The 18,246-nt window shown below is 47.2% G+C and overlaps 1 protein-coding gene across 1 annotated transcript; it reads right to left on the bottom strand.

Moving 5' to 3' along the window:
- Positions 1 to 237: 237 nt before the first annotated feature.
- Saysd1 (SAYSVFN motif domain containing 1) lies at positions 238 to 6,769 on the bottom strand. The gene is made up of 2 exons (XM_004624447.2): positions 6,515 to 6,769; positions 238 to 1,832 (listed from the first exon to the last, which is right to left on the bottom strand). Exons 1-2 carry the CDS (start codon positions 6,725 to 6,727, stop codon positions 1,470 to 1,472), a joined length of 576 nt encoding a protein of 191 aa, XP_004624504.1. The 5' UTR covers positions 6,728 to 6,769; the 3' UTR covers positions 238 to 1,469.
- Between the last annotated feature and the right edge of the window lie 11,477 nt (positions 6,770 to 18,246).

Raw genomic sequence — 18,246 nt, forward strand, 5'->3', positions numbered from 1 at the left:
GGCAAAAAGAACCAAAGAACAGGCCTCTATAAGCTAATGATATCTTCTGAATATTAAAATTAATTTCATAACAAAGAATACCTGAACTCTGAAACTGAAAACTTTAAATTTGAATTACTCAGAAATTTCTTTAAAATCTAAAGTTTGGACCTAAGGTTTGTTTAAAACCGGAGTCTCAGGGCCAGGGAGACAGTTCAGCAGCATAAGCGACTGCCTGGCAAGCACAAGGTCCCCCAAGTTTGATCTCCAATACCACAATAAATAAATAAATAAAATAAAATAAAACTAGAGTCCTTTTACTCATCTGTCTGATCCATAGAAAAAGTATTTCATGGCTTTGTTGCAATTTCAAGGAACTCAGACTTGAACTGGAAGAAGAAAGGACATAAAACCAACCCTGATCGTCACTGCAATTTTCTCACCCCAATCTCAAGCCACATGACTGCTGTTTTTAAAGCACTTAGAAAATCAGGGACAGGGTTGGGGAGCTAGCTTGGCACTCTAAGCACCTGCCTGGCACGCTCAAGGACCTAAGTTCGATCCCTGGTACCGCATGCCACACTGCAGGCCCAGGTGCATGTGGACCACTGAAACTGGGCAGGGTGGTGCACACCTGTAATCCCAGCACTAGGGAGGCTGACGCAGGAACATCACTACAGAGTCTGAATGGTGTAGCAAAACCCTGCACCAAATAAATAATTTTTAAAAGATTTTTTTAAAAAGAAGGAATAACCGAAGCAGTGTGAAGTTCTAGTCCAGCCCTCCCCTCTGAACATAGCCAAGAATTTTTCTAGTTTATGAGATTAATAATCAGTAGTAATTGATATCACATCAAATCCCTAATACTGACTGTGAAATCCCTCCCTCACATCTGTCCCTTCATCTCTTGTCCCTTTACCAAGCCGGGACAGAATAAAGGGAAATTGGGAGATGGTGATGGAGGCTGGTACACAGCTCTGGAATGAAAAAGATGTCTGATGAACATTTTATAGCTCAGTATCATAATGCCTGAAAAAGCAAGAATTACAACGGGAAGCAAAATGAAACCCTCAAAATTTGGAACTTAAACTTTCAGGGAACAAACTGCTATAAATATTAAAAGACCTAAGGAGAATATTTACATTGAAAATATAGCCCAGTGATGGATCTAATCGTTACTTCCTACAGCCCCCCAACCAGCTCTCTCCAGTGATGAGACCAAAAGACCACTTTTCTTGAAAACATAACATTTATGAATTGCATCAGCCCCACAGGGAACGTCTTTTCAGGAATTTCACCCAAGCCAGAGAGGTTGAAGATAGAACTGCAGCAGCAGCAGGTCTGGGAAAGAGCAGGGAACTGTGCAGTCACAGAGCCAGCCTGCAGGCTGTCCTCAGTCCCTGCACCAGAAATCAAGTCCAGGCTCCAGGGCCAGGAAGACAGGCTGGGCTTCGCCTGTGGCAGCCGGCTTCGCCTGTGGTGGCTGGGCCCTAGGTCCCCGCCAGGGGCCGGATCTGTAACTCGCGCTCCAGCTGCTCAGCAGTCAGGGTGCCCTGGATGGCCTCGCAGCCCGGGTTGAACACAGAGTAGGCGCTCTTCTCGCCCTCCTTCTTCTCCCCTGGACCTCGTGTCCCTACGTACATCCAGTAGAACAAGGACAGGACGAAATAAGCCAGGCCAAATTCCAGTTCCACGAACAGTCCCAGGAGGACCAACCAGAGAAGAACCTTCAGGAAGGTGATGTTGGTCAGGAAAGACCCGTCATGGTGTGGAGGCGGAGGCAGAGGGCCGGCGGCGTTCCGCGGGGGCTGCCGCGGGGCCTGCGATGCGCTGCTCCGGGGCTGAGCTGCTCCCTAGGATACGCAAGCAAGTGAAGTAAGAGTAAACAGTAACGGTGCTGAGGGGTCCGAAACTAATCCAGAAAGGCAGCTCCTATTACTCTGGGAAGGCTGCGGCTCATTGCTTTCTATTTCCCTGCCCTACTCTCTAAAACAATCATCAGAGAGCTTCTGGGCGGCTCCAACAGAATCAAAAATGATCCGCACTTGGCAAGATGTGACCCCAAGCAAACCTCACAGCATTCGGATGGATTCCCATTTGTAGGAGTCGTTTCTTCGAATTAGTCTGCTGTTAACACAAGCTAATTTATGCCTCAAACAGCAACTGCCCAGTTATGGCCAGTGCAGCAGCCCCGATGTCTGCCACCCATGCAAGGGAACGGGCATCTGCTGCTGTGATTAGATGTGCTCAAACAGGCGCAAACAATTGATGCCCCACGCTGGAAACAAAAATCTCTTGCACATATTAAAAACAAAATCCACTGCCATGGCCACGGCCACTCCCAGGCCTTCTCACCATCCTCGGCATCTCAACCAGGTCCTGGCCACTCACCCCAGCACCTGGGGGTGGCTCCCCGCCTCCGGTTTCTCCCCCCCCCCACCTGATCTCCTGCCACAAGCTTTCAACAAAGGTGTTCAAATCTAAACTCCTAGGGTTGGAACCCAAGAAGCTCCACACATTCAATAAACAGAACGCCAGTTCCCAGGCCTCTGTGCCAGGTGCCAATGGAGACAGGTATGTGCTATCTCTAGGGAGCTTCATGTGCAGCCCACGATTTTCTACACCTTCTTGGGCATGACCTACAATAAGAAATATATTTGGCACTGCGATCTGGCGTACATGTGTGCAATGGAAGCAAAGCTTCGTGAGTGGCTCTCTGCTGTTTCCTGTTCTAAACAATTTTAAAGGAGGACACGACTGTCTCTATTTCACCATCCACTAATGGGTCACCACTTGCAGTTTGACAAACAAAGCCTAACAAGATGTTCTGCACCACACAAGCCACAATCTGTCACTCCATAAATGGCCCCTCTACCCTCACCTGACTGATCTTACTACCCAAAGACCTTCTGTGACCTGCAATTCCTCACCCCAACTCTCCTTCTAAGCTAGTGGGATTGGTGAAGTGGGTCTGCCCTGACCTCCCTGGCCATAGAGGAGACACCCTCTGTCCCGGAGCACTAACAGACTCTTTCTCACTGAGCAACACTATTTTCTTTTAATCTTTTATTTATGAGGTACAGGGTTTTGCCACACAACTCAGACTCATGTTGATCCTCCTGTCTCAGCCTCCCCAGCACTAGGATTACAGGCATGCATGACCATGCCCAGTTTTGGTGGCTGGTTTGGCGCTCCCAGGACAGGCCAGCACCACACGCGATACTGAGTATCGAACCCAGGTCCTTGCACTTGCCAGGCAGGCACTTTGACCACCGAGCTATTTCCCCAGCCTCAAGCACCACTACTGAACACCGAGTGTCCTTCCTTTGACTTAGGTCCTCCCATGTGTCCCTGGAGTGCACATAGATGGCAGCGAAGCACAGTTGTGTCTTCTGGTGTCACAGGCCTAACCCTGTGCTTAGGGTCTCAATGCTAGGGAACTTTCACTTTAGTTTTAAAGTTGTATCTTCTATCCTTCCTCACAGGAGTACTTAAAGGGGGACTGCAAATACTGGCCTCCATAAAAAAGGATTAGTCATCTGATTTATGGTGCAAGAAATTCTATTTTGTTGGCACTCTCTTTTTGAAGCACCAACATTGTAATTACATTAATTTTCTGATTAGACTGAAAGTCTGGAGAGGCTCTGAACACATCAACAGCATCCCCAACGCCTGACATTTATTAAAGAACAAGCGTCCCTCTAAGGCTTTGCCACCGAGTGTAATCCTCATCCAAGAGGAGGAATGATAAGGTGGGAAGGTCTGGCTTGTTGGGCAGCAGGACATGCAAAGTGCCAGCTGTGTGCTACACAAAGGGGACGAGATGATGGTGGGGTGGAAGGCAGCAGGCAGACCACGCAGGTCAGGCTGGCCACTGTAAAGACTCTGGAAATGGGAAACTGCACAAGGCCTTAGTGGGGAACTCGCATAGTCCCTTCAACCTTTACGACCACTGTGTCTGCAGGCAAAGCACACACTGTGAGGGAAACTGGCAGGTGCCAACGCAGGAGGCCCAGCAAAGGGGACCAGGTGCTGGTTTGGGTGACCACAGATGTCAAAGAGAAATGATGGAGGCACAGGTACAGAATACACCTAGAATGGAGGAGAACAGAAATTCCCAAGAAGAGGAATTTATTATTTAGGGAGCATCAAAAGAATACTGCTCAAACCACCGCAATCTGCATGCTTCCAAAGTGCTTATAGTCCTGGAGGCAAACATTATTGTTCCCAACTTGATGTTGTGGAAACACTGAGAGGCTACGCAGTTTCCCACTGCACAGACACGAGTGCTATGAAAGCTGGACTTTGTCTTAAACTGCAGTCTCCAGGGTTCAGGATAGAAGCTGAACACTCTGGGCTCAGGCTGAGCCTGCTGAGTGAATGAATCACACTGAGGGAAAGGGAGACATTAAAAATGTATGGCATCTGCTAGAGAAGGAGGCTAGAGGCTTCTGCAGGACAAGGACATGACCAGCGTGTCTGTCGCAGTGTGGCAGACGGTCATCACAGAATGAAGCTTGGCATCTTGCTTTTCCTCAAGCAAAATTAGCAGGGAACAGGAGGAAGAATGTGCCTATTCCCTTATCAACATCTACTCAAAGACGCAATTATCAACACATGACTAACGAAAGCTCTGACAGGCCATCAGAGTTACCAGACTGTAACTTGGAGAAAAACAAACTTCTAATGAGAATTTTTACACCACAACACATCCAGGAGTGGTTAAATCAATGAAAATGAGCCCAAGGCAAGTTGCTCATGAAGAGCCAGGCAATCAATAAGAACCAACCCAAGGTTCATTTCTTTGCCTTCTCTGTCAGGCCATCAGCTTTTGGGCTTTAATAAAAGAAGCTTTCTGAATTCAGTGTCTCTGGGTTCAACTCAGTGATCTCATGTTCTTTTGGAAATAAGACAGAGTCAAAGGCTCATGGTGTGCATGAGACACTTTCTGTAACTGCAGGGAAAAAACAAGAGCAGGGCGAATGGGTTCTAAATCTTGAGCAATCGTACTCAGTGAACTCTAATTAATAACAGCCAAAGACAATTGAGAACTGTGTGAAAGGAAGTGGGAGCGTTGAACCCTGCCGCACCCCTCTCTCACCCTGCAAGTAAATGGGAACCCTGAATATTGTGCAGAACACGGCTTCAGAGTATTGCTCAGAACACGAAGCAGTAAGTTTCTGCTTTAAAAAAGAAAGTCCTTAAACAATGTTACGCAATAACAGATGAACTTACAGTCAATAATGTTACGGGGAGCAAGGCACACTGCTCCCATCCACTGTGATATCTACACTGAAGCTGTGGGCTCTAACCACACTAAGCTTCTCTAACCTACCTGATACTCAAGCATACGCCCTCCTGGTAGTTAGGGCCCCAAACCTTTTGCAGGGTTTGTAGCCACACCCCATTTCTTTTTCTTTCTTTTTTTTTTTTTTTTGCGGAAACCGGGGATTGAACTCAGGCCCTTGCACTTGCCAGGGAAGCGCTTATTCCACTGAGCCATTCCCCCCCCCCGTCCCCCACACCCCATTTCTAAAGCACACTTTTGATCAGTATTCAACTGGACCTTTCCTGCTCCCCTGGCTCGAGGCCAGAGGCACAGTACAGGAAAGGGAAGGGGAAAAACCTAAATAAACTCTCCAGCCTCGCTTGGTTTTAGTTGACTTTAAAAATCATTCATATTGGAAGCCACACAGCTGAGCAATACATTGGTCTCAGACACCTCAAAGTGAAGCCACTTAAGAGGTTAAAACTGCTGCCTTTCTTCATCTCCCCGTTCTCTGTGTCTACAGGATCAACTGCAAAAGGAGCTAGTCCTGAACAGGAGAACTAAAGGACAGGAGAGGCGAGTCTTCCTGACCCTCAACTTTAAAGATCCCAAAACATCTGAGCGTCTTCAGGTAACTGCCAAGGATGGGCCAAGGATGTGCTAAGCTTGCTCTTTAATTTAAAAAAAAAAAAAAAAAAAATACTCAACTTGGACCCAGAAGAAAATAATCAACTGCTAAGGACATTCTGGCAGGGAGAAAAACTTGAACTCTGCGTTTCTCGTCCCTCCCTTAAAGCCCTCTGGGCCCTGGGATTCCTAAGATCTTTGTGAGGAATCCCGTTCTTCCGTTCCCCAGCTTTCCAAACCAACTTTTCCTCGCTGCAACAATTTGTCCTCCAGTTCCCACCACTCCTGATAAGCGACAGCGAGATCTCAACTTCCTACGAATAATTCCAGGGCAGAGGGTTACATTCTGTCTGGAGAAGGGTACTGAGCAGGGCCCGAGGTGGAAAGGAAAGCATTTGAGCCACGTATCCTTGGCACCCAGCTGGCGCTGGCAGCAAAAGCGAGGTTCGCAGCGCGGGCCCTCCGGGAGCACGCAGCCCCGCCCCCGCAGCTGGGCTGCCCGGGACACGCGTGGGCGTGGCCAGCGTTCCACGCGGTGGGCGCGTCCTCTCCGTGAGGGGCGGAGCCTGAGCACTTTCCTCAGAGGCCGCGGCGGCGTTCCCCGAGGCCAGGTGTGGGTTAAAGCGTCTGTCCTCTCACCTGAGCGCGGCTGGGCAGGGCTCGGGCACTCGCGGGCCTCGGTGTCCGTACAAGTATCAGGAACCGTCTTAACCAGCCTGAAGCCGCCTCTGGAGTCGTAACCGCTTCCGCCTTCTCTCCCGAGGTTTGTACTGGCGGACTTAAAGTGCAGGCCTGGGCCGCCTTCCCGGCCTGTTTGCGAGCCGCCCGGAACTCGGCCAGCCGTTGTTCCATGGCGAGGCCCGCCTTCCGCGCAGTCCGGCGGCGGGCCTCCCGGCGCTTGCGTCGCGCATGCGCGCTGGCGGGGCCGCGGCCGCTTCCGCCTTGCAGTGCGGTCCCGGGCCATCGGTGCCGCATTCCTAGAAACGCACGTGGGCACTGCGGTGACGCCCTCCAGATAAACGTATACAAGGCCTGCCACGTTCCTCTCTGTCGCCCCCGGTTCCTTGGGGACAGGATCCCTGCTTGCTCCTTCCCTGCTGGGACTCTAGTCCCAACGCAGCCAACTTTCTGTAGCGTGGAGCGCTCCCCTGGGAAGATGGATCCAGGACAGAGAAAGCCCGTGATTACTGAGGTTTCTTGTGCCAGAGGTTGCTTCCAACCCTTTTCTTTGTATCAGCACATGCCAGCTCGGTACTTAGAGACTTTACAGTGCTCATAGAGCAGGCTGTGCAGTCCTCTTGCTACACTGAAAATCGCTGATGTGTCTGAAAGCTTGCCTAGCATGCGTCGTCATGCCGCCGTGGTTCAGGCGCCCAGCACTAAAAACAAAAAGAATAAAAACAAAAACAAAACCCGAGCCAGACCCTGGTGGCCAACACCTGTAACCTCAGCACTCTAGGTGGCTGAGACTGTAGGACTATAAATTCAATCCCGGCCGGAGTAACTCAGCAATTTAGTGAGACGCTGTGAATATTAATAGGGCTGGGGCTGTAGCTCAGCACAAAGGCTCTGCATTCATTCCCAGTGCTGTGGAGGAATAAAGAAAAAAGATGAAATTTAAAATACAGAAATATTAAGTATAGCCTCAATACTTCTCTGTACAACTACCAGCTATCTGACAACACACTGCTAGGATGCCAGGAGTTCTTTGCACCTTCACACTCAGTACCCACCCAAAAGGACACAGGGCGGGTCAGACTGCTCTATAGATTTTTTTTTTAATTTATTTATATATTTATTGTGTGTGTGCGCGTGGGTGTGTGTGTGTGTGTGTGTGTGGGTGTGGCCAGCTCAGCCCACCAGGGGGCGGGCTGGCTGGCATGTGGTGCTGGGGATTGAACCGCGGTCCCTGTGCTTTGCTAAGCTTGTTCTAAGTAGGTGCTTTAGACCTCTGAGCCATCTCACCAGCCCTGCTCTATAGATTTTTAAAGCATCTGGCAAAGTACCTCCTGCATAATTGATCCTCATATTTGTTCGATCTTCCATGGTTGAATCTATAAGCTAGTCACACACTAGGTGGAAAGACAGGCAGTAAACGAGTACACAACTACACACCCAATATAAGGTCAGGTGCTGATTAGTGCTATGAAGGAAAGTAAGGAATGAGAGTGGGGAAGCTATTTAGAGCTCCAGGAAACACCTGAGTGTTTGCTCTCTGAGCAGAGAACTAATTTATGTGACGCATGTAGCTACCAGGACCAGTATTTTAGGCCAGGCAGTGGTGGCCTATGACTGTAATCCTAGCACTTGGGAGGCTGAGGCAAGAGGATTGTAATGAGTTTGAGGCCAACCTGAACTGCATAGTGAGACCCTGTCTCAAAAAAAAAAAAAAAAAAAAAAAGGAATATTTCAGTCAGAAGAAATAGCAAGTTCAAAAGTCCTAAGATCAGCTAGTATGTTTGATTAGCTCACAGGACATCAGGAAGGCCAGAAGGACTAGAACAGAAGGGATATAACTCAGCCTACAGAGCTTGCCTGTAGTCCTGAGTTTGATTCCCGGTACCAAAAAGAAAAAAAGGACTGTCTTTTTCACTTATAATGTAAGCTTTCAGAAAACCAAGGTTGTGTTTCACTCCAGAACTTCTGTGGCCTTAGGATGCGCAACACATGGCACTTAATATTTGCTAAGGTTGGGGCTGGAGATGTGCGCTGGTAGTGATCAGTGGGTGTGTGATGTGGAAGCTCTGAGACCGTGAGATTGACTAGAGGGTGAGTGTGGAAGAGAATATATTGGAGCCATGAGTGATTAGAGATGGTTTGTAAAACAGAAAAGAATGAGGTTTTATGCCCCAGGGCCCTTCATGGGGAAACCATAGCAAATGCCAAGGAGATAGCTCAGTGGCATAAGCATCTGCCCAGCAAGCGCAATGTCCCAAATTCAATCTCTAGTACCACAAAAAGAAATAAAATTAACGATACCGTTTTTCACTTCATTCTACCAGTCAGAACATAGCTAAGCTAGTTCCAGGAACTGAGAAATAGATGATTCCATCTTTTTTTTTTTTTTTTTTCTTTTGGCAGAACCAGGGATTGAACTCAGGCCTTTGTGCTTGCCAGGCAAGCAATTGTTCTACTGAGTCATCTCCCCAGCCCCTGATTCCATCTTTTGCTAGAAAAAATTAAAAAGAATTAATAGACATCTATTACCTACGTCAAAAGCAGATATACACCACGTTATTTGCCCCATCCTTTATCCTTCTATGTCCATACCATAAGAAGCAGACTACTCTTCCCCTTTCCTTGGCTTTAAGCTGAACCATGTACTTTGCTTTGGACAAATGGAATGATAGCAGAATTTATGACAGCAGTGGTTGAAGTAGCTCAGTGTGAAGGCTCTGGGTTTAAACCCCAGTCTCACAGAAACCACAAATGTGCTCCTGAAGGGGATTCTGGTAACACCTGAGGTTCACCTCTCCTTTGCTACCATCTTCAACCCTGGCCAGACTGCTAAGGCCTCAGAAAAGGGAAAAAGGGATTTCTCATAGACCAGGGAATCTAGGTCTATGAAAAACCAGGGTTTGCTCCATGTGTAAGTGTGTCCTTGAGAACTCTGAATCGCCATGAGCTGGCAGCTGGCCAGCTGGTTGAGGGCCAGTGAGACCCACCTGACTGTACTCACCCTGTTGATGCACACAAGTGAAACTTAAAGGTGAGCTGCTCAGTGGAGCCCAAGCTAAAATAGCAGCTCCCCAGCTCACCCTAAGATGTATGAAAAATAGATCCTTATTTTATATCACCAGAAGTTTGTCGTTATTTGTTAAGCAGTAAAAGCAACAAATACATGAGAAAAAAAAAATACTCATAAAAAGTGTTTTCTTGAATTCAGTCTCCTATGTCCCTGGGCTAACTCCTTTCCATTTCTTCTTTCAAGTAAAGAGTACATTAGTAGATTTTCTGTTAATAACCCATCCTTCATTCCTGAAGCAAACACACTTGCTTTATAAAAATTCAAAGCTTCAGTGTGATAACTTTTGGGAATTTTGTACTGTGCTCATTAATGTCCTATAATTTTTATGCACTACCACTGAATTTTAGGATTGTACTAGCTTATAAGGTGCCTCCATGTCCATGCCTCACTAGTCTTCTAGAATGTTTGGATAAAATAAGAATTAACGACTTCTTTGGTAGGACTTAGCAGTGAAGCCTTCTACACTAGAATGTTTTCTTGGATCAAATAAATAAATGCAAAATACAGTTAAGTTGCTTCATAGCTGGTTAATTTATCCTTACTTCCAGGGGGTTAAGAGATGGATCATTAGTCCTGCCTGATATTTTTAAGGAGTGTCTTGGGTGAAAAGAAAAATGAATGAATCATATTTTCAGGTGACAAATTTGGTTGAAAAGATCTATGATTGTGTCTTTAGGATAAAAGAAAGTGAAATGTATTTGAACAGTTTACAATATTATGATTAAAGCATTGTGGAATTGCTCAGAGGGAAGTTTGCCTACTCCTAGGTATACATTTATGTTTTTATATCTTTGTTTTTGTTTCTTACTAAAAATTATTTATTGGTGCAAGGTCTCGCTACACAGTTTAGACTTGTAGTGATTCTCCTGTCTCAGCCTCCCCAGTCCTGCGATTGCCGTTGTGTGCCACCATACCCAGTTTCAGGGCTAGCACAGCATTTGGTACCAGCAGTTGAAGTTGGGTCCTTGTGCTTGCCAAGCAGGCACTTAGACCACCAAGCTATCTCCCCAATCCTGTTTTTCTTTCTTAATCATTGGCTTGAGAGCAGTGGCTTCCATAGGACTTGGGGTTTTTCCCTGACCACAGCCTGGTTGGCATGGAAGGGTATGAGGTAGATGGTTGAGCACTGTGACAAATCCCATTGGCAAAGTGAGCAGACATCCGTACCCTGTGCTCTCCTGCCCCTTTTGGTCTTGTTCTCACAGGTGCCACATGTTCAAGTTCTGAACATTGTGATTGGTAAGACAAGCCATAGAATTCTAGACAATGACATGTCCAGATAAAGGTATCTAAGCCTAGCACTTTGGACATTTTGGACCAACTATTACTACAACATGGAAGCCACCCTCTTTCTTGTAAGATTCTTAGCAGTGTCCTGGCAGTGCCCCAGTAGATGCCAGCAACACTCTGGTTATAATAACCAAAACCATTTCTAGATGGTGCCCGAGGATGCCTAGAAGCAAATGTGCTCTGAGTTGAGAACCACGGGTCCTCATAAGAATGATAAAGTCAGTGAATGACGCGAGCCAGACAAGAAAAGCCATAGTGAAGACATCCCAGTTAATTTTAGAAAGTGTACTGATAATAAAGTGTCGCTCACACCTGTAATCCCAGCACTCTGGGAGGCTAATGCAGGTGGATCAAACATTTGTTCCCAGCCTAGGAAATTTAATGAGTTGGTGAGGCCCTGTCCCAAAATAAAAGATTAAAAATAAAGGGCTTAAGATGTAGCTCAGTACACAGGTCCTAGGTTCAGTACCAGCACCACAGTCAATCAGTACAATATTTCTCTTGTGACTGGGCTAGAAGAATCACTTTTGCGGGGGTGAGGGCATTGGCCACTCAGGGTGAGGTATGTGTGAAGTAGGTATGCAGAGGTAAGGAGTGTGTGGAACCTCCCAGAATGCGGTTAGAGATTAAGATGGCCCCCTGGGTCACTCGTCACAGCAGGCTCAAATGCAAAGCAAGTGCTCTGGCCTTTGTCCTTCCCATACCCATTTATCATTTAATTTAGTCCCAAAGACAGTCATTGAATAGGCCATCCTGACTGTCCCATTCATCCCCTATGCCCTATTTGAGTTCTTGCCCAGATGCCTTTTTTCTTTGATCCTTGCTTCCTGCTTCCATCAATAAAGACTGTAGAGGCTGTCTGGGTCTGTCTTTTATGAGGCTTTCTCACACTGAGAGGTCTCAGTTAAGGGAGGCCCCTCTGGGCCTTCTTGGAGTTTGGGCTGGATGTTGACTCTGAGTAAGCGAGTAAGCGTTCATCCTTTGCACAGGGCCACAGTCATGTACTGCGACAGTGGGGTTGCAACAAAGGGAGGGGAGCAGAACCAAGTGGGAAATTACAAGATAACAACTTGGGAATCTGAAACAGATGTTGGCTCGTCAGGTATCCCTGCAGCCGAGTGTGCTGCCTTACAGAGCCGTGAGTTCTCGGACACTAGCAGTATGCAAGCAGAAGCTGACTCACCCCTTGTCATGATGCTGTGGAAGAAAACCTAGGAGAGATCTGATTAACTGGGATGATTACAAAGTCCCTTCAGTTAGGAACTTTACATTTCAATCCAAGGGTGGCAAACTGGGAGGAGAGAATGGAAGCCTTTGGGACATCAGATGAAGAAGAGGTAGCATAAGGTGCAGAACAGATCCCCAAGCAGCTTTGCCCCACCCAGCTCTTCCCCTCGTGCATGGTACTCTGAGGAACAGTGAAACAGGAATGCGGCATCCTGAGATGTCCAGAGACCTGAGCTCTGTTTTTGACTCCCAACAACAGGATGTCCTGTGGTACTTGAGCTCTGTATTCCAGGGACATCCAGTGTGTAAAACCCAGAGTGGAGTGCTCTTGGGGTCCAGCAGCTTCTAGCACCACAAACGAGACTTCACCCACCCTGGACACCTTCCTAGGCCTTGGAGAAGCAGCTTACAATGGATTGTAGGCTTCTGCTGAGTTTTGCTGCCTATCTATGGATAATGAGTCACACATTGTTAGATTTGTTATGCAAATTCTCTGTCTCACTGGACTAATCCTAAGAATGCAAGCGATAGAGGCATGAATGCACCAGCTGGGTCTGCTTGAGCCCCTGCCAGAGTCAGGAGATACCCTTGCAGATGTCTGACAGCTGGCTTTGTGCAAAGTCTCCTTCCTGACTCGGGGACCCTTACAAAATGGCACAATGAGCCTGGGATTGGTTAAGTGGTGCCCAGTGTCCTCCTCCCTGGGGTGGAGAATGAGCGCAGAGTCCTCACATCAGTACTGCTATCCAGTCCCCTCAGAGATCACCAGTGCTGTGCACACTGACTCCAAGCACCTGAGAGCTTTCTCTAGCTTTAGGAATGTGTTCATCTACTAGACTGCATGGAACAGTCTAGTAGCACAGAAGGATTACACACACACACACACACACACATGGCCACTGAAACAGCCTTCATCAGTCTTGGATGGAGGTTGGTAGATAAATGCCCCAACATTTTCCTTCCTGTGGGGATGCCTCTGAGGTGTGTGTGTTCCTGTCTTATTTTCCTGCTCCCCAATCAGTGTTCTCCGTAGTCGCTTCTCCAACAATTTGCATTCAAATCTTCATCTCAGGATGATCTGAGAAACCTGTACAAGACTTAAGCCGGCCTGTGGACTTTCTTGTAAGGATGAAAGTAATTTGGTGAACTGGGAGATAGCTCATCGGCATAAGTGCCTGCCCCTGAGTGGACTGAGCCTCCCTGAGTAATCTTCTTCATCGTGTACACCGTGGTTGCTCCTGCGACAGTGACTCGGCCCACCCTTCAGGCTAACTCCCTGACTCATAGATCATTCTGTGATTCTGACCTCCAACAACTGTAGAGACCAGACCATTCCTCTATTCTAAACAGAGAGCACCCAGCCATTAGGGATACACTCTGGAGAAGAAAAAGCCACCAAGCCAAGAATTCTCTGGCATTTATTTAGAATATTGATGAAAGAGAAAGCAAGAGAGTGGCAGTTTGGACCAGGAGCTATCTCAAGGCTAGGGAGCTTTGCTTGGGAAAGGGGAAAGGACAATGACCAGACATAACATACCTCACTAAGCTAAGCTTCTTTAACCATTTATTCCTCACATAGCCTATTTGCTTGCTTGCTTTTTTTTTTTTTTTTTTTTTTTTTGTCTTTGGGACAGGGTCTCGCTCTGCAGTTCAGGCTAGCCTTGAGCTCACTTTGTAACCCAGGCTGTTCTCAAACTCAGAATGATCCTTCTGCCACAGACTCCTGAGCACTGAGAATACAGGCATGTGCCACCTGTGTGTGCCTTTTGCATTTACCTATTCATTCCTCTTGGCACCTATGCACTTTTGTCTTGCAGTTCAACCAGTCATTACTGGCCAGGTCCCCGACAGGTCCCCTTCCCAGAAGTAGTCCTGAGAGGCTCTTCTAGTCAAAGCGCTGTGGTCTTCGTTCTCCATCCTTTTTCTTGACTTTGTGTGTGTGTGTGTGTGTGTGTGTGTGTGTGTGGCCAGCTCAGCCCACCAGGGGGCGGGGCTGGCTGGCATGTGGTGCTGGGGGATTGAACCTCGGTCCCTGTGCTTTGCTTAGCTTAGCTTGTTCTAAGTAGGTGCTTTAGACCACTGAGCCATCTCACCAGCCCCTTGACTTTTTTTTTTAACTGCCTATTCCAGATAACCTCCTTGGACCAGGATGGTCTAAAGCCCTGTTCTATTTGTATCATGCTTCAAGGTAGGGATCTTTGCATAAGCAACACCACCCAGCCCTCTGATAAGTTACTTTCATTTCTTTCTTCCTCTTTTTTTTTTTTTTTAATGGGGATTGAGCTCAGGACCTTGATCTTGCCAGACAGGCACTTTCATTACTGAGCTATCTTCCCTGCCACCAAGTTTGTTTGTTTGCTTGCTTGCTTGTTTTCTTTCTTTCTTTCTTTCTTTCTTTCCTTCTTCCTTTCTTCCTTCCTTCCTAATGTATTTGGTTGTTACAGGGTCTCACAACACAGCTCAGACTCATTTTCAGTCTCTTTATTTTCAGCCTTCCCAGCACTGGAATTACAGGCACACACCATTACATCCACTGGACTCTATGGCTTGCTTAGCCTACCCTGGGAGCGGGGGTGGCGCAGCTGGCAAGGCATATGGTGACGGGGATCAAACCTCAGTCCCTGTGCTTACCTAAGCTTGCCTAGCAGGTGCTTTATTTATTTTGTTTTTTATTTTTATTTTTTGGTGGTATCAGGGATCAAATAGGCTCTTTAGACTGCTGAGCTATCTCACCAGCCCCACACCAAGTTACTTTCATTCCTGCAAGGAAGTCCACAGGCTGGCTTGTCTTGTACAGATTTCTCAAAAGATCCTGAGATGGGGCTGGGGAGATGACTCAGTGGAATAAGTGCTTCCCTGGCAAGCGCAAGTACCTGAGTTCAATCCCTGGTTCCACAAAAAAAAAAAAAAAAAAAAAAAGATCCTGAGATGAAGGTTTGAATGCAATTGTTGGGGAATTGACTCCAGGGAACACTGATAGGGCAGCAGGAAAATGAGACAGGAACACACATACCTCAGAGGCATCCCCCACGAGGAGGAAAGAGCTGGGGCATTTATCAACCAACCTCCATCCAAGATTGATGAGGGCTGTTTTAGGGGCCAGGGGTGGGGGGATTAAGCCTTCTGTGCTACTAGACTGTTTCATGCAGTAGATGAACACATTCTCATCCTGCCTGACAAGCACAAGGTCCTGATTCCTGGTGAGAGAGAGAGAGAGAGAGAGAGAGAGAGAGAGAGAGAGAGAGAATATGAATAGCTCCTCTGGGCCTTTCAATGACTGGAATAAGCCTCTCATCTCTGAGTAATCTCTTTCATCCTCAACACTGCCTGTGGTTGCTCCCTGCAGCAGTGACTCAGCCCACTCTTCATGCTACCTGTCTGAGTCATAGATCCATTCATTCTGTGATTCTGACTTCCAAGGACTTTAGGAACCAGGCCATTCATTCAGCAAGGTTGATCAGACACCTGCTCTATGCCAGGCCTTGCTAGGCTCTGAGGCTGCAGATGAAGAAAACATCATCGTGCCCTTAGGTGTTCAAGATCTAGTTGGAGTTAGAGACTCATTAAGAAATAGTCACAACGCAGTCCAAGGGAGAAGAGAAGGCACACCAACAGGGAGTGCCATGACTTCTTCAGATGTAACTGGGAAACTGAGGCAGACGGAGAGAGAAAGTGAGAGCATGAGTGCACTGAAGAGGTTCTGCAATTCCTGGGCAGTGCCGTAGTAACAGCTACTTCTGCAATTCTTCATACTGAGTGTTACCTTCTGCATTTGCCTGGAAGGTATTGCCTCATGCTCCCACCTTACCCACCATGCTCTTGGCTTGGTGGTCACAACTGCTGTTGTATTGAGCGTTGTCTTTTTATGTCCCCACCTGTGGTGGATTAAACAGTGGGCCACTTGTAACACCCAGCTGAACTGAATCAGCATAGTGCTAGGTGTGTGTTATGGTTTGTGTCCAGATGTCCCCCCAAAGCCTCATGCAGTCATGGGGTGGGCTTCTGAGCTCGGAGTTGATTCGTGGTACAATGCTGGGATTCTGAGTATGAGTGCTACACCCATCCTGGGGTAGGTAACCCAAATATATAAGGGAGGGAAATAAGCTTGCTCTCTGCTGCTCCCCTCTTTTGTTCTTGTAGCTTTTTCTGTCTTCCACCACCATGAACTGTTGCCCTCTGCTGTAGGAGTTCCCTTCAAGTTCTCCTTTCAGTCCAAGAAGTCAATATCTGTAATCCCAAAGATACATTATTGGAATCCCACCAAGTTAATACCAATCTAACACTCCCAATGCAACCCACAGTGAAAGTAAAGACACTAAAACATGTTTATAATTATTGGGGAGCCAAGGGGCCACAAGTCCAGCCATGAAGATGGCTTTCAGGAACAGAGGCTGACCCAGGGCCACACCTGGGTTTTATCCAGTGGAGGAGTGGCTTGAAGAGGAATGATTGAGAATTGTGGGAAGTAGGCAAGTACTGTGAGCTGACTAGGTGGGTGGCCTACATTTACCTCTGCCATATGCAGAGAGGATGTGCAGAGAGAGTAATCTGTATTATGCTATTGAGATAGTATCTGATGTTTTGGGGGGTCTGGTGCTTCAGCTCTGATGTAATCTTTCAAGTCCCAGGAAGTCATAGCCTCTGTCTCGAGGCATGATCCCAGCTGGCAGCATGGAGCATTGGCCCTTTATCCCATCTCGACCCAACTCACAGTAAAGAGCAGCAGGTGTAGGTTACCAGGGAAACACACATGCCACCTTCAAAGACTATCACCAGCACCTCAGCTAGACCAGTATACATTGCTTAAGGCCAATTGAAAGGATGAAGAGAAGTCCTAGCCAGCTCTGTACATATCAATACAAGGAAATAGGGTCAGGCTCAGTCAAAATGGAGACAATTGCTCTTTCAAGGAGAGTTGCTCAGATGGTCCTGCATACTCTGCCATGTGTCACTGTGCCTTAGAGCCAGGCAAATATGAACTGAAACCTTTCCTTTCTTAATTCTGGGCATCAGGTGTCTTATCTCAGTAATGAGAGAAAAGTAACCAAGACAGTGTGGAGGACCCACCTGAGGGCTGTTACCAAAGCATAAAGAAGGAACTGGAGGGGAGGATGGTATATGCTGATTCCTTGGAGAAGTTTGTCTTGTTGGCTTTCCTGATATTAACTTAGCTGTTATCACTGGAGGACCTCAGGACCTCGCTGTTGCTAAGGATGGCTGAGCTCTGGTCCTTACCCTGAGCATCACTTCTTGGCTCCCGTGCAGATCCCTCAACCTGCTGGTCCAGATGCTTCATCCTGCTTGTGTAGACTCTCTGGCTTCCACCACTGACCCTTTGGTCCTTCCCAATGCAAACCCTTGATGCAGACTTGCATGAGACATTGTCGTGCATTCTTGGCCCTGAGCTAGACTCATGCAGGACATTGCGATGGGCTCTAGGTTTTCAGCTGGACTCATGCAAGATGTTGTCATGGGACTCCAGGTCCTCAGCTGGATATTTGGGTTTCTAGTGTGGACAGATATCCTGCAGTCTTTTGTAGTTGACTCTTTGGGTGACTATTATAAGATAATCCTATAAATTATGTGCTGTATGATATCTTTTCCCTTGTAAATCCTGACTGCAACACCCCCTAAACTATAGAGATCACGTGTTCCAGAAGTATCTAGCAGGGACTAGCATTTTCCCCACTAATCCTGCCCATTCCTTTTATCTGCAGCTTCCTTGCTGCCCTCTCTCATGGCTCCTCAGCGCTCCTTACCTTCCCAGAGCTCAGGCTGTGATTCACTTACCTCACATCCCAGCTCTATTGTGCTTGGCTCTGATGCTCAGGAAAATCCCCCATGTGGCGCCCAGAACTGCAAGACCCACAGGACTGCAACAGAGATGATCTATGTGCAAATCCTGTCCCCCAACACTCCCTCAAACCTCCTGAAAGTACTCAGAGAAGAATGTCTTTGCAAGTTGGTGCACATAAAGACAACAATGAGCCTCATGTGCTTCAGAAGAGCCCATTTCATGCTTATGAGTGGAAATAAAATTGGAGAGAAGGCAAGGTTTTTCCCATTAAAATCCTTTCAAGGAATGGGGTGGTTTTGAAAAAAAAAA

Source organism: Octodon degus, unplaced genomic scaffold (genome assembly GCF_000260255.1).
Source record: "Octodon degus isolate 3935 unplaced genomic scaffold, OctDeg1.0 scaffold00005, whole genome shotgun sequence".
In the NCBI taxonomy this organism is placed as follows: domain Eukaryota; kingdom Metazoa; phylum Chordata; class Mammalia; order Rodentia; family Octodontidae; genus Octodon; species Octodon degus.